General features: G+C 38.3%; 1 protein-coding gene across 1 annotated transcript; it reads left to right on the top strand.

Moving 5' to 3' along the window:
- Window positions 1-19,686: 19,686 nt before the first annotated feature.
- On the top strand, window positions 19,687-23,366 carry LOC121368928 (caveolin-1-like). Its single transcript, XM_041493689.1, has 3 exons — window positions 19,687-19,721; window positions 20,470-20,611; window positions 22,630-23,366. The coding sequence occupies exons 1-3, from the start codon at window positions 19,687-19,689 to the stop codon at window positions 22,897-22,899; spliced, it is 447 nt and encodes a 148-aa protein (XP_041349623.1). The 3' UTR covers window positions 22,900-23,366.
- Window positions 23,367-23,773: the final 407 nt, after the last annotated feature.

Here is a 23,773-nt window from a genome sequence, read left to right as displayed (position 1 = left end):
GGTAAAAAAGAGGTACTTGAATATATTTGGGCCCCCTGGTTCTCCCCTTAGACCCGCCTCTGCTCTGATCACATGCTAAGATGCTTGCATGTTGCATTTGATCATAGGCATCGAAAACAATGTGGAAGACAGTACCTCCTAACTCTGAAGTAATACATCCCTGGTGAAAATCAAATTGACATATAAAGCTGATGTGATCTTCCGATGCCTTTCCTGGCGATATTTTAAATCGGATTTCCTATCACTTAAAAACTGGTATGGAGAAGAAGTAGGTGTATGCCAATTACATACAAACAACGGTTACAGACACGATAACTATTGGCAACTTTCCTTTTGCAGATGAAACAAATTTGATTATGGTAATTGTAGCTGACAAAGCTTGACTGGCAGTTGTGATTATAGCTGTCTGTTTAGTGGCCAGCAGCTTAAACGTGTCATATTACAATTATCGCATATACTTTTGCACAGAATGTGTATTCGTACATTTTTTAATGGCGGCGGACATTTTGATTGATATGTGACATCGAAATTTTTATATTTTTTTGATCGGCAATTCTTGAGGAATTTTGTTTTCAGATTTAATTTTAAAAATTATGTGGGCTTGACAGGGTCTTAACCAGATCAACTAAAAAGCAGTCCTTTGGCTTTTTGTCTAGCTGAAGAAATATAGAATACTATACGAGTTTTCGCCAGATATCATTTTTACGAAACGAGTGAACTTCCCAAACGTATCTGACCGAACGAAAGTGAGGTCAGATACGTTTGGGAAGTTCACGAGTTTCGTAAAAATGATATCTAGCGAAAACGAGTGTGGTATTTTATTTATTACCCTCCTTTAAATCACGCAAATTATGAAAAATATTTCAAGACCGGATGTTGATTTGCGTAACTAGCCAGTGCACGATTACGTACCGCCGCATTGAGAAATAGTTCGTTGTACTTCCGCTACTTCTCAGTGACGTTTTCAGGGGAGTGGTGTAGACGTACTTCCCCATAAATTTCCATCGGGTTTCATTTTTTAATTTAAAGAAAGCTGTAAGGTACATGCATCAATATATGTTTATTTTCATATTGGGTGAAAAATGGGTAAAACTAATGCATAATTCCATATTTTAACAAAACGCCCCCTAGCCCGAGTACTCTGACTGTAAGAGAGCTAGACGGACATTTGGACATAAACACGCTCTCATTACAGTCAGAGACCAAGCTAGGTCTTTTTTTGGCAATTCCTGACTACCAAAAGGTAGGCAACGAATCCCGCTCTAATACCACAACAATCCTATGTTTGACGTCAAATACCTTTACATCAATCATTTTCGAGTTAAGTGATACCAAAAAATCCACATATTAATCACTAATACACATACTACAGAAAGAAACCCGACAGCACCCACATTCAGCTACGCTTCGTGACACTCCGTCGCAACAATTACAAAGCTCGGCGATCTATTTCGAGACTGGGCGATTCCGCCTTGTGCAGCAGTTACAGGGGTCGTCTCATAAGAGGAGGCAGTACGTAGCACATACCTTTGCCGTATCCTGTCGATAACACCCCAAATGTATCCTTCAAATTCAAAATGGAATCAATAATGTGTAATTGTTTTGGTTTAATGACGTAATGAAATCCAAATTCATCCAAAACGGCATTAGCCAACTCTTCCATGTTGTAACTTCGCTTGATATGAGACGGCCCCTGTAACTGCTGCACAAGGCGGAATCGCCCAGTGCGCGATCACGTGGTCTACGTCTCGAAATAGATCGCCGAGCTTTGCAATTGTTGCGACGGAGTGTCACGAAGCGTAGCTGAATGTGGGTGCTGTCGGGTTTCTTTCTGTAGTAAGTGTATTAGTGATTAATATGTGGATTTTTTTGTATCATTTAACTCGAAAATGATTGATGTAAAGGTATTTGACGTCAAACATAGGATTGTTGTGGTATTAGAGCGGGACTCGTTGCCTACCGTTTGGTAGTCAGGAATTGCCAAAAAAAGACATAGGTTGGTCTCTGACTGTAATGAGAGCGTGTTTATGTCCAAATGTCCGTCTAGCTCTCTTACAGTCAGAGTACTCGGGCTAAACGCCCCCAAGAAACAAATGTTCCCGTTACCCCAATGGTTATGCTAATAATGATGAATTCACAAATCACAACTGAAAATAACAATTTGTTGACCAATAATCCAACCAATAAGAGAATAACAAGTGTTTTTGCAGTTAAAAACGTGTAGCTTGCAAAAGCAGCTGAGTTCACGGGAAAACTAAAGTTATACCTTTAAGGTCGATGACAGTCACTTTTCGCGCCCTTGTTTTGGATACAATAAATATAGCATATCTTACCGTAATTTCACTTGAAATCCATATTTCGTAAAAGGTACAATTTTTCAATCACAGAATTTTCTTCAAACACATTCAGGTGCTTCAGTAATGTTCGAAAAAAAAAAATCAATAGGAATTTTGCACTGGATTTTTTTCCAGCATTCTTAAAACGGAAACGTCATGTACCCAGTTTGTGGTTATTGTAAGGAGGTGCAAAGTGACGTCATTGGAATTCTGACGTCATTCAAATTCAAAATTAGCTATATTATTACAATGCATCGCCATATTAAAATAAAAACTGGTCTACTAACCTTGACCCCCGTTAAATTTCTACAACAAGCAAACAACGCTGTTTACAGGTCGGTATATTTAACTTTTTCATAATTCTACAAAAAATATTAAGTTTAAGTTTAAAAAAATAAAAAACTACCTTTTGTCAAATATATCATATGAAAAAATTAACGTTGGATATGTTTCATTTATTGTGTACGAAGCCAAAACAAGGGTCCAAAAAGTGACTGTCGTAGACCTTAATAATGATGAATTCACAAATCACAACTGACAATAACAATTTGTAGACCAAAAATCCACATAATAAATAAAATGAATATGTTTAATTATTGTTCTATTCAATCCTTTATTTTTATTTTTTGTTTAAAAATATTTCTCGCGCGGTCCAGTTTACATCAACTTTTAATGAATGACATTTGTAGTAAAAGTTGTGGATGTTACTGACCTTGACATTAATTATGAATGAAAAAAATAGTCCCGTTATGCTAATAAGGTCGCTGTCCAACCAATCGAAATTGACTCTGTTCCCTGTTGACAAATCAAAATACAGTTTGTAATACGCACCACCAGGTGCGTACGAAATTTGTACGACACCGCTATATCTTCACCAGGAGGGTAATAAGATACTGTATTACTTTGCCATTGGGCGTACCCACGATTTTACATTTGGGGTGGGGAGGGGGAGGGACAAACACATTATCTATGAGTTGTGTTTTGGGGCGATAGAAAGATGTAAAACGTGGTGAACACAATGGTTCCACTAAGAGGGTTCGATCCTGCGATCATGGCACTTCCTGACTCCCCTCCCATTTACATTTCATTTTCTTTCAACTTATTTTAATGCTTATATCCTCGGCTGTCTGTCCAGTACAGTGGGTTAGTAGTTCGTGAGAGAGAAGAGGGTGTAGCTGCGAACCCAGTACCTACCAACCTTATGTCCGATGGTATTTCTCGTTTCAGCCAGTGCACCACAACTGGTATATCAAAAGCCGTGGTCTGTGGGATGGTACATATAAAAGACCCCTTTCTGCTAATCGAAAAGAGTAGCCTATGAAGTGGCGACAGCGGGTTTTCTCTCTCAATATATGTGTGGTCCTTAACCATATGTCTGACGCCATTAACCGTAAATAAAATGTGTTGAGTGTCTCGTTAAATAAAACATTTCCTTCCTTTCCATCGAGGCCGGTTCCCATGCAGAAACCTACAGAACCAATATGACTGCAGATGGTATAACTATCCGATGTGTATACTATATAAAATATCACTTAAAGGAAGGGACAATTAAGGCATTTGGCCTGGTATGCATATTCAACGATATATAATGCACATTATCGCTTAATATCAACACGTATAATCGTATAGTTAATTAATAAAACGCTTAAATGTGATGGCTATTATATATAACGGGCGCAGCCATTTTGTACCATCCCAGTGAATACGCCCTATGGCCAGCTGGTGGTTACGTAAGGAATTAGTCTTCGAAGAGAAGAAACAAAACATACCCGATTTTTGCGGATGCATCGCAATGTTCTATAATAATATCCATCCCAGTAAGCCGGCAACAAGTATATATTTCAATAAAAATACGCCACCATTGTCAAAGTGTTGAAATAAATGTATTATGTTTTGTACATAAATTAACCCACGTACTGAAATAATAATCGAAGTGTGTTCTTGATTAATTGGTCTTTTCTTTACCAGAGAACAGAACTTTATTTCTCCCAGGCTATTACACAACGGCATATGGGGAATATGAAATAACAATATTTGACAGTGACAAGATGGGTTTTACAGGAGATAATATATATATGTATACAGTACAATGCATATATGTAATAAATTCACAATGTAATATGCAATGGTATTAGCACAGCTATGTATGGTGTGGAACAATCATCATACTGCACATGCACAAAAATATACGCAAACACTCGTACATATATACGTATACACACACATATATACATGTACCTGTGGTTTCAGATTGGCAGGTGTATATTTAGACGGTCCCCAGACACTGTGTATACACTAAAAAGACGTGCCTCTTTTATTAAGATCACAAGGTATTGTATGATAGCCGCGCGGACGCCTCTCAAATCGTAATGGACATTATCACTGTATTACTGTAAGTAATTCTGTAAAACCCTTGATTAAGTAGACTTTCCCATCTAAAATCAGAAAACTGACCAATTACGTAGTCCCAAAGAAAAGAAAATTATCACTTGGGTATCGTGAGTTGTCGTTTTTGCTCAAACGTACCCTACCAATAGGCCTAATAATAAGCATTTTTTCTTTGGATTTTTTTAAAGAGAAAAATGCTATAACTCCATTTCGTTCTATTGATGAAAGCGAAGCGCCTTGTCATAAATTAGAGCGTTTGTTTACACTGTTTTTAAGAGGAGTTGCACGGAGCTGACGTCACTTCGCCCCAAGCTATACCACCGGACGTCACAAAAACGAAACAAAATGGCTGCCCTCAGTTAGCAGGAATAATCATGTTTTTTTATTAACTCTAAAATTACACGTTTTTCATTTGTTAAAGTGTCCGTATGTGTTGGTGGTCCGGGTATGCATCTTTCCAACACATAAGGCTCTTTTTTGAGTTTACCCTCCCTTTAACGATCCCGTAGCCAGGGATCTGTATATCTCTGAGGGGCAAGGAGAATTTGTTTACGAGTATCAAGTGTCCGAGTCTACTAGAAACCTCCCTCTCCCCTCCCCCCATCCCTGAAATGTTTTCACAAATTGAGTTTTTCTGAAGCCATTTTCTGTCCCATTCCCGACGTTTGTGGCGGTAGAGGGGGCCCAGTAATATATTATCCTAAACAGCAGGATGCTTTGTGCCCTTGACATCGTGCTTGGACGTTACTTTGATACAAGCTGGATGAACTGCAGTTTGGGGGGGGGGGGGGATGTCTCGGAATTTAGTTCATTCGGTTGAGCGCTTGCCTGAAGTGCTTGCATCGCAGGATCGAACCACCTCGGTAGATTCGTTCAGCTGATTGTTTTTTCTCGTTCCAACCAATGCACCACAACTGGTCAAAGGCCGTGGTATGTACTTTCCTGTCTGTAGAAAAATGTATATAAAAGATCCCTTGCTGCATTAGGAAAAATGTTGCGGGTTTCCTCTGTTGACTACGAGTCAGAATTACCAAATGTTTGACATCCAAAGCCGATGATTAATTATTCAATGTGCGCTAGTAGTATCGTTAAACAAAACAAACATCTTATTTTTTGGAACTGCAGTGGCACCATCACTCGTCTTTCATTCTGATACATTGTGGCGCGGGCGCGCAGTGGGTTAATATATATATATATACAGTCAGACCTCGTTACAACGACCACTTTCATCCCTGGGTCACTTTGTCGTTATATTGAAATTGCCATTATCAAAATTTGTTTTATTTAATGACACCACTAGAACATATTGATTTTTAATGATCGGCTATTGGGTGTCAATAATAGCAAGGGATATTTTATATGCATCATCTCACAGACAGGATAGCACATACCACATCATTTAATATACCAGTCGTGGTGCACTGGCTGGAATGAGAAATAGCACAATGGGCCCAACGATGGGGATGGATCACAGACCATTATTAAATAGTATATTATTATCAATCATGGCGCCTTTACTATCAATTCAATCGATTGGTACGTACTTCGTTTACAAAATGTCATAAAACTAGTAGACTTGATTTTTCGAAGTTAATCCTTTAATTGAATGAGACTAAAGACTTATTTTCAAATGCAATACACGTCTACAGATTTAGCCGAGATAGGTAACTCTTGTTTGCATGTACCATAGTTTGACACCCAATAGCCAATGAATTTTTCGTGCTGGAGTGTCGTCGTAGTAGTAGATAAGTAGTTTAACGTGCCCATATACCACTAGGGTTTCGAACACGCCCATCCAGAGTCCGATCTCCGATAAGATCGGTGGCCTGACTCGGGATGGAGGAGGGGGAGGGGGATAGAGTTGAAAATGGGCAGAATTTTGAAAATAGCAATTAGTAAAAAAAGGGTGTCGTTAAACATTCATTCATTCATTTAGGCAACTCGGACGTCATGTGACACTCGACTGTGTGTACTGCCAACGTGCTTCGGCATCTATGATTATGTAATGTCTTTGTTAAGAGATGTTTTGAGATGTCGGATGCACTTTTGTTCCCAATTTGCTCTGTCGATGTCAGAAGGTATGAATTCCGGTGGAATGAACAGAATAACATTGATGTACGTTCGTTCCCGACAATTTGTTGTCGGATGGTGTAAATGTAATAACGACGGTCGTTGTAACGAGGTCGGACTATATATATATATATATATATATATATATATATATATATATATATATATATATATATATGGATATATATTGATCACTACTTCGAATGAAAACATCTGGTTTCTTGCAGTTGCAAAACGAGCGGCTCACAATTAAATATGCAACACGGATTGCGAGCATATGTAACACGCCTCAAAACAAGGCCGTTTTCTTCCTACAATGAAAATAAAAATAAAATCCATATGATTGGACGCTCTTAATATTCAAAAGAAAGAAAGAAGTGTTTTATTTAACGACGCACTCAACACGTTTTATTTACGGTTATATGGCGTCAGACATATGGTTCAGGACCACACAGATTTTGAGAGGAAACCCGCTATCGCCACTACATGGGCTACTCTTCCGTTTGGCAGCAAGGGATCTTTTATTTGCGCTTCCCACAGGCAGGATAGCACAAACCATGGCCTTTGTTGAACCAGTTATGGATCACTGGTCGGTGCAAGTGGTTTACACCTACCCATTGAGCCTTGCGGAGCACTCACTCAGGGTTTGGAGTCGGTATCTGGATTAAAAATCCCATGCCTCGACTGGGATCTGAACCCAGTACCTACCAGCCTGTAGACCGATGGCCTGCCACGACGCCACCGATGCCGGTTTTAATATTCAATGCAAACAATATATCACTAAATACGTAGCATTTATATAGAAAATAGAAAATGCATCAAAGTGATTTTTACATATTATATGAGAGGTATGCTTTTATAATGTTACAAAATGTTCATCTTTCATTTTTATAAGAAATTGATGTAGGGCCTATTTATGGTGTCACATTTACTCAGTACATCACATACACATGCGGTTACTACTACAATATAATTGGTTTCGTTTTTTTGTATTTTTGCTTTGTTGCACCACACTAGAAATACATGTAACGTTTTTGTTTTTGTTTTGTTTTAAAATGATGGGGACACTGCATCTAAAAACATTCACTGCTGCTCCGAACACAAGTCCATGTGTCGCAATTACCATATGTTTGACACCTAATAGAAAAAAATAATCCGCTAATACTAATTATAAAACAGTGTATATAGCGATATCGCTAGAAAGACGTTCATTTCGTTTCTTTACAAAAGCAATAATTCGAGTACAGGTTTGATTACACCGATTGCTGCGTTATCCGATACTTCTGAATCGCCATCACACACTGGTGACTGCTCCAGACGTCCACACCGCCGGGTCGCCAGTGACCATCACTACAATGGTTTCAAGTCACAAAATACCAGCTGTCATGCGATCTGCAGCTTGTGTTTCCACAAATGGCTCAATAGCTCACTTACTACTCCGTGGGGTTTGAAGATCCGGCCGTCCACCCCCATAATCGGCATTTTAGCATCGCCCAATGTCATCTTCCCTTCCACCAGTAAGCCCAAAGACTCCATTCATAACGCTGTGTCTCAAGGATTAGATTTAAAGGAGAGCGCTGGCGAGATATCCAGATTTAATTTAATTTGTGGATCTTTTAATATTAAAAAACCCCAATAACTTCAAACATAATGTCGGAGAGTCCGTCACACCAGGAAGAGATCAAACTGACGGTTGGTCGCGAGAAGGTCGTCGTAGACGATGTTACGAAAGGCGAGGGCATTGACGTCATGGACAGAGATCCGAGGCACACCAATGACCATGTAAAGGTAAGTCTGTTAAAACCAAACCGGACACAAAGTCATCAAGTACTTCAGCAATAACATGATTGCCCGTTTCGTTGTCATCATCTTTAAAAAAAACCCCATACTTTATGCATTGTAAAGGTTATGCCAGAATTACCAAATGTTTGACATTCAATAGACAATTAAATAATCAATATGTTCTAGTGTTGTTAACCTTGGAATTACTTTAAGTGTAGTCAAATGTTTGACGACACTTTCTAATCTGTGTCTTGATGTCCAATATACGGTCATTGTGATATTGTAAAAGATGCATGCTTTTATTATTAGTTGCAAGGGGTTTTACGTGCATTTGCCCACAGACAGAAATATTACCTGTCATTTTGATTCACTATTTCCCCATATAAGACTGGTATATCAAAACTCGTAGCTTGTGTTTTCCTGCTTGTGGGAGACATCTTTAAACAAAACAAAACAAATCAAAGGAAAGGAATGTTTTGCTTTTATTTACATTGCATAAGCTCTCTGGTGTCCACATATGGTTATTGCGATTTGAGGCCCAAAACATTTTTTTTTCTTTTTTTTTCTTTTGGTCCTACTATGCATAAACTGTTTAAAATGTGTTTGTGCTCCACACACCCCACCTCCACTCGCCGTTGCGTATAAACACCATTTTGCATGACAGGACATACTAGCCTACACAACAATCTTGAATTTAAACGTCGTAAGGCACTGGTTGGTAGGGCCTCCAAGAGTTCAAAGTAATGACCTCGATTAATGGAAATCCCCAAACTCGACCCGCACCCGAGTACACGACACTTACTAGAGCTTACTAGATGATAATCAGACTAAGGAATAAAATAAAATAACATTATGCATCTTAATTCCAGCGCTGAAAAAATTAAAAGAAAGAAAGAAATATTTTATTTAACGACGCACTCAACACATTTTATTTACGGTTATATGGCGTCAGACATATGGTTACGGTCCACACAGATTTTGAGAGGAAACCCACTATCGCCACTATATGGGCTACTCTTCCGATTAGCAGAAAGGGATCTTTTATTTGCGCTTCCCAGAGGCAGAATAGCACAAACCATGGCCTTTGTTGAACCAGTTATGGATCACTGGTCGGTGCAAGTGGTTTACACCTACCCATTGAGCCTTGCGGAGCACTCACTCAGGGTTTGGAGTCGGTATCTGGATTAAAAATCCCATGCCTCGACTGGGATCCGAACCCAGTACCTACCAGCCTGTAGACCGATGGCCTACCACGACGCCACCGAGGCCGGTCTGAAAAAAATGAATGCCAAATCATGCCCATTTAGAAAGCGGTTGATACGTTTAGTATTATGACAGACGATCACTGCCAGATTAAAAGGAGAAACTAACACATGATTATATAGTTATTGTACAACTTGTATTGCTGATTAGTTACTGCTGAAATTAATACTGTACGTTGTCTCACTTGTACGAGTACTCGAGTCTTGGTAGACTCGGCCCGTGCTCGCGTACTCTGAGTACTCGTGCAGACACTACTGGTTGGAATGAAATATATATATATATATATATATATATATATATATATATATATATAATAACCAACGTGAGCTTTCCCAATGAGCTACAACCCGCCCTCTTTTTGTAACGGACTCACGGTCAAATCAAAGGTTTTCACGCCTGTAGATTAAAAACATGTGTTTGGAGGAAGGATGATATTAATTTTGATCAGTACTGCAACCCAATGCAGCTCCCTTGACGTTTACACGAAACTCCTCTATGACTTCACCTGTCTAAGCCGTAATGTGGTGTCCGATAAAGGGATGTTTGACGCATATTGAATGAATGAATGTAGGCCTACATTGGTGAATGATGGACACAGATCAATATGAATTTCAGATGAATTAATGGAAATCACCAATGAATGGATACATAATACGCTGGATATGGCAGGGACATGAGACTCACGAATGTATTTCTTATTGAATAGACGCACAGACAGATGGAAGAAATGACAGGCAGACGGTTGAAGGTCTTACTTATGTGTGAAATTTAAGATGGATATTGCATTAACTAATACTATCTACATCATTTCTGACCTTCATCTTGTTTTTCCTTTTAATTAAAAACAAGTTTTATATTGTTTGGTTTGAAAATTGTAGCCAGGTGGAAAAGCATTCACCTGATGCGCGATCGATCTAGGATCGAATCCCATAGGTGGGCACATTGAACTGTTCTCCTTCCAGCCAATGCTCTGCAAAGTGTAACAAAGGCCGTGGTAAGTACCATCATGTCTGTTGATGCTGCTAATTAAAACATAGTCCACAATGTCGCAGCACCGTTTTCTCTCTCGTTGTATCTGTAATTCATATAACAGTAAGTAAAAATATGCTGATCGCTTCGTTGGACCATTTCTCGTTCTAGCCAGTGCTCCACAACTGGTGTAACAAAGGTCGTGGTATGTACTATCCTGTCTGTGGGATGGTGCATATAAAAGATCCCTTGCTGCTAATCGAAAAGAGTAGCCCATGAAGTGGCGACAGCGGGTTTCCTCTCTCAATATCTGTGTGGTCCTTAACCATATGTCCGACGCCATATAACCGTAAATAAAATGTGTTGAGTACGTCGTTAAATAAAACATGCATTCCTTCCTCGAATTAATTCAACAGAGTACATGTAATTTGTAGTTATGTATAACATGTAAAGAAAAAAACCCAGAGCAACATATTGCACTTGCAACAATGAGAACAGCTCGAGTTTCCTCCAGCCCTATATATATATATCCTGTTTATATGTCACTCGAGCCCGTGGAGTGGGGGGGGGGGGGGGGGGGGGGGGGCACGGGGACTGTGCCCTCAATCAAACCTTTAAGAAAAACCCTGTATTAAATTTTATAAAAATCATATATACATACACACATACATAGTGTGGGTTGACCCCCCCCCCCTCCCCCCCAATATGGGTTGCCCCACAAAATAAAATCCTGGTTACGCCAGTGACTCGAACTGCTGTGATAATACACCTTTAATATTTGTACAGGCTCAGACTGGGAGAATATGATAATTTAATATTCTGTGGTGTTTGGACGCGAACATTATCGAGCATGAAGCTATGCGACAAACAGTTGTCAATTTAACTAGATTCTGCAGCACACGTAACTGCTGGATTAATATCAAATTAATGACGTCAACGAGAGACAAAGGAAAAAAACCAAAACAAAAAATCAAAACCAAACAGCAGTGGCATTTGAAACACTTCTATTAAGTAAACTAGCGTTCACAAGATATTTACATAGGAAAAAGAAGAAGATTATTTGACTAGAGTAAAGCTTTAAGATAAATTTATGATCACATAGCATCAGGGGCGGATTACGGGACGGAGGAGGGTTCCCAGTTGCACGGCCCCCCCCCCCCTAAAAAAACCCCCACCCCACCACGTAGATCTAAACTCAAATTATAAACATTCACATATTGTTTCAGAAACCACTCTTACCTAAAGCATAATCCGCCCCTGAGCATGGATGCATGTATTGTATGTCGTTGTAAAGAAAGTCCTCACAGAAATAGTATGACAGATAGTGTATCTGATGAGTAATATTTTCCATGCATATCACACAGGTCCAACACCGACTTGAATATCGATTTCTCGGTCTAAAATTAGAATTCCGTATTTTTCTGCGTAATCTTTGCATGTGAGCACAACAGTTTGAAAACATCAATCAGTTATTCCTGTCGCCTGAAATCTGACCGTCGTTTTGCGAGTTACAACAAACACGCCAATTATTACAAAATAACCTTGAACGTTATTGACATTAAACTGTCTAACAAAATTAATAAATCGAAATAAAAGTGAAATAAAATAAATAAATAAATAACTTACAAAGTAAATACAATATACAAATATTTAGAAACAACTTGGAATTTGAAACATTTTATTTATGTTTATTTAAGATCCAAGAAATTCAGGTGTTGATTAAAGTAATTGTCGTTAGAATGTGAATTTTAAGCTACAGTATGTAGTATGTTTTATGTGTTAACCATTAAAATAGATCATCCATATTCATTTTTTTTCCCCACGAGATATTCATTATATTTTATTAGCAGTCGCTAATCTAGGATACCTAAAACTGTACGATCTCACCATTAACGGCCAGACGCGGGTCGTTTTCCTCACTGTTTACTGTAACGGTTAATTGTTAAAAAGCAATCCAAAATGTTTATAACATTGTTTTTTAACATGACTCGTCCAGCGTAACGTAGTGGTGGGTGGTGATTATAAATGGGTATTATACACCAGCAGAATGTCATATGTTTTGTAAACTAACAGATATATTTCATCATTGCATTTAAAAAAGTAAATTATTAGTGTTGTGTAACAATAAGACAACTTATAATTGGGAATATTTGTTTGAGTTGGATTAGGAGAGTACGAAACACTAGAACACTAGAGGGATGTGTATAACAGGAAAACGAGCCTCCACTCACATCTGATTTAAAAAAAAACCCCAAAAAACATTTTTTTTATAAAGAACCCCTGAAAAGCAGGCTTGTCGAGTGGATGTTATGAGAGGACATCGTCTGGTGACTGCTGAACACGGCTGGTTTTAAATATTATATTTCATACGAGAGTTGACCTGGTATATTTCGGGGGGGGGGGGGGGGGGGGGGGGCAGGAGGGGCAGCAAGTGCACGCACGCGCCGCCTCGAAACACTACCCGGAACAGCTTACATTACAAAAGCACTCTGCACTAAAACGACCAAGCAATATAACAGTCTTTTTAAGTTTGAGAAACTATAAACGAGCTATTTGCACGCAGCCTGCCGACAACATCATGTTTAATGGCTTCCCAGAGGTGTAGGCTGCAATAGGGAAGTGCTGCTAATTAACATCACAAAACACAAATAGCGTGCTAAGCTGCTGACCGCTCCCAGTATGAATGAAAACCACCGTCCACATGTTACAACGGTTCGGTGGTGCAGTGATGGTCTTTTCTCCTAGTTCTATGGTGGTCTCTTCTCCTAGTTCTGTGGTGGTAATTTTCTCCTAGTACTAGCAGACTGACGAGTGGCCAGTCGATGATGTAGTTACACATTAAAGGGACTGCCATGCGTTTGCTGCCATTGTAACGATTAACAGATCCTTTTTCATGACTAAAATTACATATTAAAGATATTTTCCTTTTTATATTACCGTATTTATATAAACAAGGTGTTTGTTACCGTCCTAATGTGTATAGACTAATAGCCCGAACTGGATTTTACATCCGAATAATTTGTTACGTACGAAAAATATATATGACGTAAAAACAAATATTGCTACAAACATTAGCACACAACCGCAAACACATTGCATATACAGACACTGGTATTTTAAGCAAGAAAATATATTTAAGATGTAATTGTAGTTGCCAAAAATACTATGTTAGAAACATCTTACAATGACTGCAAACTTAGGATAGTCCCTTTGAATTGTACTCGAATTTTAAAATCTTACATTGGTCGAATAATTATTAAGGATGGGTCTTTTGAGAATATTTGGTTTCCCTGTATCAAGATACGTATTAATAATATATTAATAACAGACTCGTCAACCGAAAGCTTCTAACAAAATAATGGAAGTAGATGATACAAATTGACAATTATTATTTAAAACATGACATATATTTTTCACTTAAATGTACTAAAACTTATTTAATAACACCCTTCCTTCGTTCACATATATGAATAACACATTTTAAAAACCCGGTGGAAGCCAAGAGATCGGGGTTCCGAATGACAACGAAACAGAAATACGGAAATTGCCGAATGTATTGGTACAAGTATGGTGTATTGTAATACGTATCATTTACCCTTTGAATTATAATATATTGTACACCGATAATGCCGCACATCCCTAATAATCAAAGATTCATGTATGTTCGTGATCGACTGAATCACTAGAATGTCTTTATACAATATAATGGTACACCGATAATGCCGCACATGCTCTATTCCTAACTGGTTAATTTTTAATTAACCCTAACTACTCATTCAATAACCTTGTAATACAGACTTAATACTGGTACCTATCACAATAAAGACAATAACCTACAGTTTACCTAGGTCCTCTAGGATAACTGGCTAAGCCTTAATAATTATTTAGAACAGTGAGCCTACAGTATACTGTGTCAGATGACCGGCAGCACCGTCTAAATAATATTGGTATAATACAGTATTAAAATATTTAAAGTCACATCAATCACATCAAGGTTATACAACAGAGCAGAAATTATATTTACCAAGTCCAAACGGACGAACGTTCCCTGGAAGCCTTCCAATAAGTTTCTACCGACATCTCTAAAACCCTAGCTATCTATTATAAAATCCCAGTATCGCCTGGGGGTACATCGCGGCCCTGCCCCTATCAAGTGATATTTCTACAGAGACCATGATGGAAATTTTCTCTTAGATGGCCAGACTCAATGACGCCTAGTCGCCAAATCACGGTCGTAAAAGCCGCACTCGCGGAGGTATTACGTAACTACTGGCCACATGGCCTCCGCATCTGGGCTGGGTGTGTATTGAAAGAGCTCGACGACCGTCGCGCAGAGGTATCACGTAACAAAGTACCCACCTGGGCTTAAGTGCATATTGGAACTGCACACGGCCCTCTAAAACAATTAATATCGCCACAGGCGAAAACAAAATTAAGAGCATGTTCCGTCACAAATATATTGGTACAGCGATAATGCCGCACATCCCTACTAATCAAAGATTCATGTATGTTCGTGATCGACTGAATCACTAGAATGTCTTTATACAATATATTGGTACACCGATAATGCCGCACATCCCTACTAATCAAAGATTCATGTATGTTCGTGATCGACTGAATCACTAGAATGTCTTTATACAATATACTGAACCCCCTCCCCACTAGTATCATCAAATTTGTTATGCGCACCAAACAGCTACAACAAAACACTGTCTTGGTCTTTTAGGTTTCTGTAGACATTGGACCAGACAGGTTTCCACCGTCCCAAACCAGTGCTCCACAACTGGTATATCATAGGCCATGGTATGATCTGTCCTGTTTGTGGGAATGTGCATATATTCGATCCCTTGCTGCTAATGGAAAGATGTAGCGGCTTTCCTTTAAAGATTACGTGTAAAAATTACCAAATGTTTGACATCCAATTGCCGATGATTAATAAAACAATTTGCTCTAGTGGTGTTGTAAAACAAAACATAGTTTTTGTTTGAACAGCCAAGAACACACTGGATGTATAAACATGTATGAATATTATAAACAATAAATTGTTACAAGTTTCAAGCAGATGTACTGCACAATGTTGTTTGAAAGTCGTTTAACTTTAATCTGTGTCATTGAACAGACAGCTCGCATAGCCGATATTTGTGACCAGGTCAGCGTGTTTGAACCGTATATATAAAATTGGAAGTAAATGGGAATGGGGAAAATTACATGTCAACTAAAATAAATACTGAATAGCCTAAAATAGTATCATCGTTTTGTCCTACTCCTCCTGGATCTATGTTAAGTTTACATGGACGTCCATTTTCATTAGCTAAAAATAAATTTGCTGTTTGATATGTCAAAGGAGTCTTTTATGGCATTAGCTTCCGGTACCAAATGTTTACTCTTTCTGATTAATAATTCCACAGATATGTTTCTTTATTTTGTTCATTTTGTTCATTTTTTCTTGTTTTCTTTTCTTTCATTTTTTTTCCGTTTGATGTTAACGTGGAATTCGTGCCAAAGATTTCAACACCACAATCTTAGATAATAATCTGAATGATATATTGAGAGTAATATGAAGAGGACCAAATAGTTTAAACTAACACGAATGCATGCAAACATTTCGTGCAATTAATAAGGTCAAGAGAGTGTTTCTGCCCGGGGGCCAGCAGCGTCCATTCACTCGACAGGAGCGCCGTGCAGCTCACTGTCGTCTGCCATCGCGTCACGTGACTTAACAACCACCTCTCGTCATTGGCGAGAGACGTTCTCACGACTCTACAAAACCGTCAACAATAGAATCCCATCCGTGGGGAGTTCAGAAGGGAGAGTCCATTCGTCTTGAGATGGCAACACAGATTTCAGACATTCGTGGGTGAAAGGACTCACATTATGTCAATAATTGGTCAGATGTCTGTTTGTACAATCTTTGTAAATGAAAGACGGACAAAATTGATGTTAACATATTGAAGGTCCCTCTGTCGGCAATGTCATTGTTAATATTGATATCTTTAATTAGCAATGACTAACCTGTTTGTACTGTGTATTGTGCCTGCATCCTTATATTATAAACACGTAGGCCCTACACAATATAGTTCTTGTTGGTACTCAATTCATTTTTTATGGTATACGTGTGTCACGGGGATTCTATAATTCCCGTAACTGAATAAAACACGATTATCAAAATATCTCTCCTAACTGTATATCTATTAGATCTCTCTGTAACAGGTGGTTAAACCCTAGTATGGCTCGTCTCTAGGTATGATCAGAGATACGATCTTATATAAAGTATATATATTTATAGCACGTTTAGCTCACTAGAAACACAACAAAAACACAATACACTTTGGAATCTGTATTAATCTACGCTGACAAATGTACAGCCGTAGTAGTTAATTAATAACAGCAATAATAACAACCCAGAACTGATCACTTAATTAGTTAATCTTTAGGTGTCTAGTTACACAATATGCGAATCACTTCACCGTTACACAACACCCACGCGTGTGATAATTGAGAAACGCTTCCAGGAGAAGTTAATTAATAAAGGAATTACAACACCATTCCTAACTGGTTAATTTTTAATTAACCCTTACTACTCGTTCAGTGACGTGTGATAATTTAGGAACGCTTCCAGGGGAACTTAATTAATAAAGGAATTACAGCTCTATTCCTAACTGGTTAATTTTTAATTAACCCTTAACTACTCATTCAGTAACCTTGTAACACAAAATTAATACTGGTACCTATCACAATAAAGACAATAACCTACAGTTTACCTATGTCGTCTAGGATGACTGGCTAAGCTTTATATTACCAAATACTCGTATAATGTTAGAACAAAAAGTCTACGATTTACTTCGTCAGATGACCGAAGACACTGTCTAAAGAATATTGGTATAATACAGTATTAAAATATTTAAAAGTCACATCAATCACATCAAGGTTATACACAGAGCAGAAAATATATAATTACCAAAGTCCCGTCTGAACTAATATAGTTCGTTCAGTGGACGACGTCCGTGATCCCCTGGAGCCTTCCTATTCTGGTTCTCCTCCATATCTCTAAAAACTAGCTATTTATTATAAATCAGAATTCGCCTGGGGGTACAAGGCGGTACCTCCCCCTATCATCTGATATTTCACCTCTACTAGAGTCGGTATATTTCTCTCTGATCGTCAGACTTACTGACGCCATCGTCGCCAAATCACGGTTGTAAAAACCGCACTCGCAGAGGTATTACGTAACTACTCGCCACATGGCCTCCACAGCTGGACTAAGTGCATATTGGAATGTCCGATCGCGCGAAGTATTACGTAACAAGTTGCCCAGCTAGCTAAGTGCAATTAAACTGCACACGGCCCTCTAACACAATTAAAATCGCCACAGGCGAAAACAAATTAAGAGCATGTACCGTCACAACGTGCTAATACTAATAATACAAAAATAGAGAAAAGAAAATGCAAAAATACCTGAGGTGTATCATAACAATACGACCTCCTACACCCACTTAGCATTAGTGCACTGGATTCTATTTATTGGCAGAATAAATGATGTCATTGTAACAACATCAAGTCTCTTCTAATCCCACACGCCTATAACGCTATTAAAGTAAAGATCGTGTTGAAAATCAGACGACATGGTCTGATCGATCATCAATTGGCACCAATTTAATCGATTAAAATGAACATTGTGCTTTGAAACAAAAACAAAAAAACCCCCAAAAACCGTACACATAAAAACACCCCTCCGAAAATAACAACAAAAACAAACACCCTCAGGAAAAAAACTCCAACTCAGACAAAAAACACCTCCCCTCCCCCCCCAAAACCCCCCACAAAAACAACAACAAAAAAACAAAAACAAACCCCACAACAACAACAACAACAAAAAACAACAGCAACCCCCCACAAACAAACAACAAACACAAAACAAAACAAACAAGCAAAAAGCCCACTGTGTAGCGTCTCATTGTTAACATTAAATTACTGCATACTATAGCCTTCTGTCCCGGAGCAAGTCACTGGCTATCCAGAGACAGGCCCCGGGACGGACATGCTCGAAATTCTAGTGGTATATGAGCATGTTAAAATTATTCGCACTCGCACTCGCATACTATAGAAGAAAAATTTGAATCAATACTCTCTGGTGTTGTTTTAATCTGATTGGTGGTGTTTCTAATATTAGAATTGAGTTAACTTACAATTGTTAAAGGGCTTATCCTGATTTGATAAATTCGCATGTAATACATTGTGGGTAATAAAGCTTATTGTAAAAAAGTTTATGCTTTTCCAAAAATCATTTTTCATTTACCATGTACATTATAAAATTCATAATAACATTCGCGCACATAAATGTGATTACTATTTTATCAAATACTAGTATGCGAACTGTGTTGCTAATTTGAGCCAAGTGATATGTATAATGCATTAGAGATTTCGCACAGCTACGCTGCTACTGTGTCTGATTAATAATTGATATGTCACTAGGGTATCGTAATTTCTGCTTTGGAGAATGCTATGAAATTACATTGCCCTTTTCTCACATTTGCGGCATGGCTGCCGATCCACAATAAAGAGGAATTGTTAAATGCTAATTAGATAAATTTAGTATTGGAAAACACACGGATAACCTAATTTGTAGATGTTTGCACTGACTTCCAGTATTTTAAAATACACCTGCGGTGTTAAACCACTGAAAATCTGTCCATTACCTTTCAGTAATGGATAAAAAACTACCACTAGTTTATTACCCCTTCAGAACCACTAACGTTAAAATCTATACTTACATATTTGATACATATTATTTAAGTAGGGGAATATCCTCGTAATTCTCCATTCCTCAAACATAATAGGACTCGGCACTCGCTGGTCTCGTCTCCATTATTTTTCAGGGATGGAGAGCTACTCGGACATTCCCATATACATATTGTATACCGAGGCTGTGGAAAGAGGAAAACACATAGACACAGATTGTGTGTGTGTATGTATGTGTGTGTGTGTGTGTGTGTGTGTGTGTGTGTGTGCGTGTGCGTGTGTGCGCGCGTGTATATGCGCGTGCGTATGTGTATGTGCGTGCGCGTGCGTGTGTATGTGTGTGTGTGTGTGTGTGTGAGAGAGAGAGAGAGAGAGAGAGAGAGAGAGAGAGAGAGAGAGAGAGAGAGGGAGGAGATATGCTATATAGATATGATCACCTTCAGAAAAAAATGTTAGACCCAAAGGTCAAATATTGGTAAAATAGTAACATATTCAACAAACAAAGAAAAAGGAGAAAAAAAGAGATAAACAATGCGATGCCAGACGAGAGGGCAATAAGTGTAATGAGCGGCGCATTTGTTTTCTTAACATTTTAATGTGTTGCTATTTTAACAATATTTCACCTATGGATCTAAAATGTTGACTGAAGGTGGAACATATCCATATAGCAATGGGTGTTAAATATCAAAGTTACCATACTTTTTACAAAATACAATTCCATATTCAGTAGGGTTATCGTGTTGTGTGTGTGGATATAACACTATTATCAGTCATAGTTAAACTATAAAGAGAATTAAGCAAAAATACATACATACTTACACAAAAACAGCCAGACGGACACAGATTGTGAAACATGGTCGTGTTGTACCGAACTGCAACCCAAGAACAAAATACTGTCTTAGTGTTATTAAAATACTATAAGCATTCATACATTACGTCATACTTTTAACTACTTTTCTTCTAATGCTAAATTCCTCAATTTACAGGTGACATTTGACGAAATATTTGCCGAACCTCACCCTACAGTGTTTTCCTTCGACAAGGTGTGGATCCTCAGTTATAAGGTATGTAGTAACCCACGTCAACAATTCAAACAGTAAACATTAAAACAAATAATAAACAAAACGTTCCAGCACACTCACCCTCTGGTTGATAAAAAAACACCCCTGTTGTTCAAATCATAGAATCGGCTCTGACAACCACATGTCACAAGATACATAAGTACGGGTGACCGTCACTCAAATGACTTAAGTTTAAAAACAAACGTACATATCGCCAATTAACTGGTGTTCTATACAAAGAGATAACGTAACCCTTAGTCGAGGAATGTTAATTTTCATCATATGTTCACTTAACGGGATATTAACGTTCATAGGTGCACATAATCGTCGGTTACAGCATATTGATTTTATAAGTACAAAGAATATTTTGAAAACGTACATAGCCTAACCATGTGGCGCATTACAGGTAATTTCCATATATTTAGCTGATAGTAAGAGATGCAGATTTGACAATATTATACACTATTATATTGCTGTTCGGTTTAAGCACATGTTAAAATAATGTTCTCGCCATAAGCACGAAGAAAGGTAAAAGGAAAACATAGTCATGGACAAAATATCATGGAAAGAAAGTCATAGGAAAAAACAGAAAAGATCATGGAAAGGAAGAAGAAGTTTGTTTTCTTTAACGACACCACTAGAGCACATTGATTAATTAATCATCGGCTATTGGATTCATGGAAAGGAAATCAAAGGAAAATAGGTCACTGAAAGAAAGTGACAGGTAAAAATCCTAAGCTGTTAGCTGAAGCTGATACCGTCCTCAAGGACAGCTACTTCCCACGCCATAAACTCAGATCTTCTGGATCAGAATCCTGTTCTAAGACACCGTCGTGGCAGTCTATGCTGTACCCAACAAAACCAGACCTGGTGCTTATAACACTTTTAGAGTCTAGACACTAATGGTATGACAACACCATATAAATTGTATGCGTGTGACGTCATTTGTGATTGAGTCTGGACTCAACGTTTTATAAGCACGGTCCTAGGACTGCTTAGGAAGAACTTCTGAAAGCTGTGATTGGCACCTGCAAAGACCAGACTCTAGAACTGAATCTAAAACTGAATCTAGAAACTATCAATGTTAATGTTGAGGATGGGAAGTAACTCTGATGTTTTGATGTATTTTAAAAACATTTTCTGGATTACCTCCCTGGATTTATGTTAAAGTACCATAAATGATAAAGGATCTGAACATTTTCACATTTGTAACAAATACGCACATATTATGACATAGATATGGTTTTCTTTAACTTATACAGCAGTTTGTACCAAATTATATGTAATGCGTGTAGGAAATATCCTGTTGTAGTATATATAATGATTAGTCCATAACGATGGCTCACCGACCTCGGAAGTTTGTGGTTAAGGGATTGGACTGATTGGCTGGTACTAGTGTTCGCATAGTGAGTTATAATGGTTCAGTGGACTAGATGCAAGGCCACAGCACCCCCCTCCCCCCCCACACACTGACAACTTTCCATTAAACAGCTGAGATGTGCGTCTGGAACATATAGCATGCTTGAACCATAATTGGATATAAGCAATAAATTCAAGGTAAACTGATCGGTGGTCGGAAGGTATAGCCGATGATAAGATAAAAAAAATCAATGTGCTCTAGTGGCATTGCTAAATAGAACAAACTTTACTTTTTGTCGATATCAGCGCTCCGTTTTACGAAGCGATGTTAGCACTAAAATCACCGTAAGTCAAGAAGTTCTACCATCGATTAATAATAAAAATTGACCCATTTATTTCTGTCCCGGATCGGATCACTGACTTTCCAAAGACCGGGCCAGGGATGGACATGCCTGAAACCCTAATGGTATAGGGGCATGTTAAAAAGCTCTCTCTCTCTCTCTCTCTCTCTCTCTCTCTCTCTCTCTCTCTCTCTCTCTCTCTCTCTCTCTCTCTCTCTCTCTCTCTCTCTCTCTCTCTCTCTCTCTCTCCGCTACGATCGCTTCGTAAAACATCTCGACTATCATCAGAGGTAATTTTTCTAATTGTTTCGTGTTTTTCAGGTATTCACCAACACGAAACTGTGGACGTACCGAATCATCACTCTCCTCCTGTCTATCCCCCTCTCGGCGGTGTGGGGGGTGTACTTTGCCTGCCTCGCCTTCTGCACCATCTGGTGTTGTCGCCCGTGCATCAAGTCGTACGACATCGAGCTCTCCTGTCTTCGGGGATTCTGGGAAATCTTACTGTCGACATTTTACAGGCCCTGTTTCGAGTCAATCGGCTACTGTTTCTACAACATTCGCATTCGAACGATAAAGGAAACTGTGTAGCGAGACCCTCAATCGAAGTTCTTCATCGATTAACTCTTAACCTTTATGTATTGTGGTGTACGAAATATTACGTATATTTTTTATCCTTGTGTTTAGAACTACTATTCAACTTTAGTCGTATTTTAAAATAATACTGTAAATGTTCAAATAATTGCATGGAGGTAATGCCTGTTTTGCCAACTGAATATTTTAAAAGTTAATTTCAGTAGTCTCCAGACTCTTGTTTCAGCCGAGGTGTTACGAATGGGTCCGATATGGTGCTGAGGTATTACGAATAGGTCCAACATGTACCTTAGAATTATTCCGAAAGATTAATTTCCGAAAACAACTGTCTGAGTGTTGTTTGAGCTTATACTGGCAGCATAAGATAACCATGTTAGGGTTGTGTATTCTGTAATCATTTGTCATATTATATGTACATTTTGTTTTTACTACATATAAATTATCTTCATTTTTATTTTCAGAGAGAGAGAGAGAGAGAGAGAGAGAGAGAGAGAGAGAGAGAGAGAGAGAGAGAGAGAGAGAGAGAGACACACACACACACAGACAGATAGATAGATACATATAGAATACTTAACGAGCTTGCCTGTCATACCATTTTTATGAAACGAGTGAACAGTTCACGAGTTTCATAAAAATGGTATGACAGGCAAGTTAGTGTAGTATTTTATTATTACAAACCAACTGCAAACAAGCTACAACGCAGAAGTAAGCAGATGTCGAGACCTCCTACACATTATTTTTCTACGAATTGGGTTAGCAAGTGATCTACGTCACGTTTATATTACACTAGTTAGATATTGAGTAATTGTTATGACATGAGCAATATCTTACACAGGTGTGTAATAAAGAGAGATAGAAAACTAGTTTAACG

The sequence above is a fragment of the Gigantopelta aegis genome, chromosome 3 (assembly GCF_016097555.1).
Source record: "Gigantopelta aegis isolate Gae_Host chromosome 3, Gae_host_genome, whole genome shotgun sequence".
NCBI classification, from domain to species: domain Eukaryota; kingdom Metazoa; phylum Mollusca; class Gastropoda; order Neomphalida; family Peltospiridae; genus Gigantopelta; species Gigantopelta aegis.
Note: the sequence above shows the minus strand (reverse complement) of the source record. Positions and strands in the feature narration are given on the sequence as shown.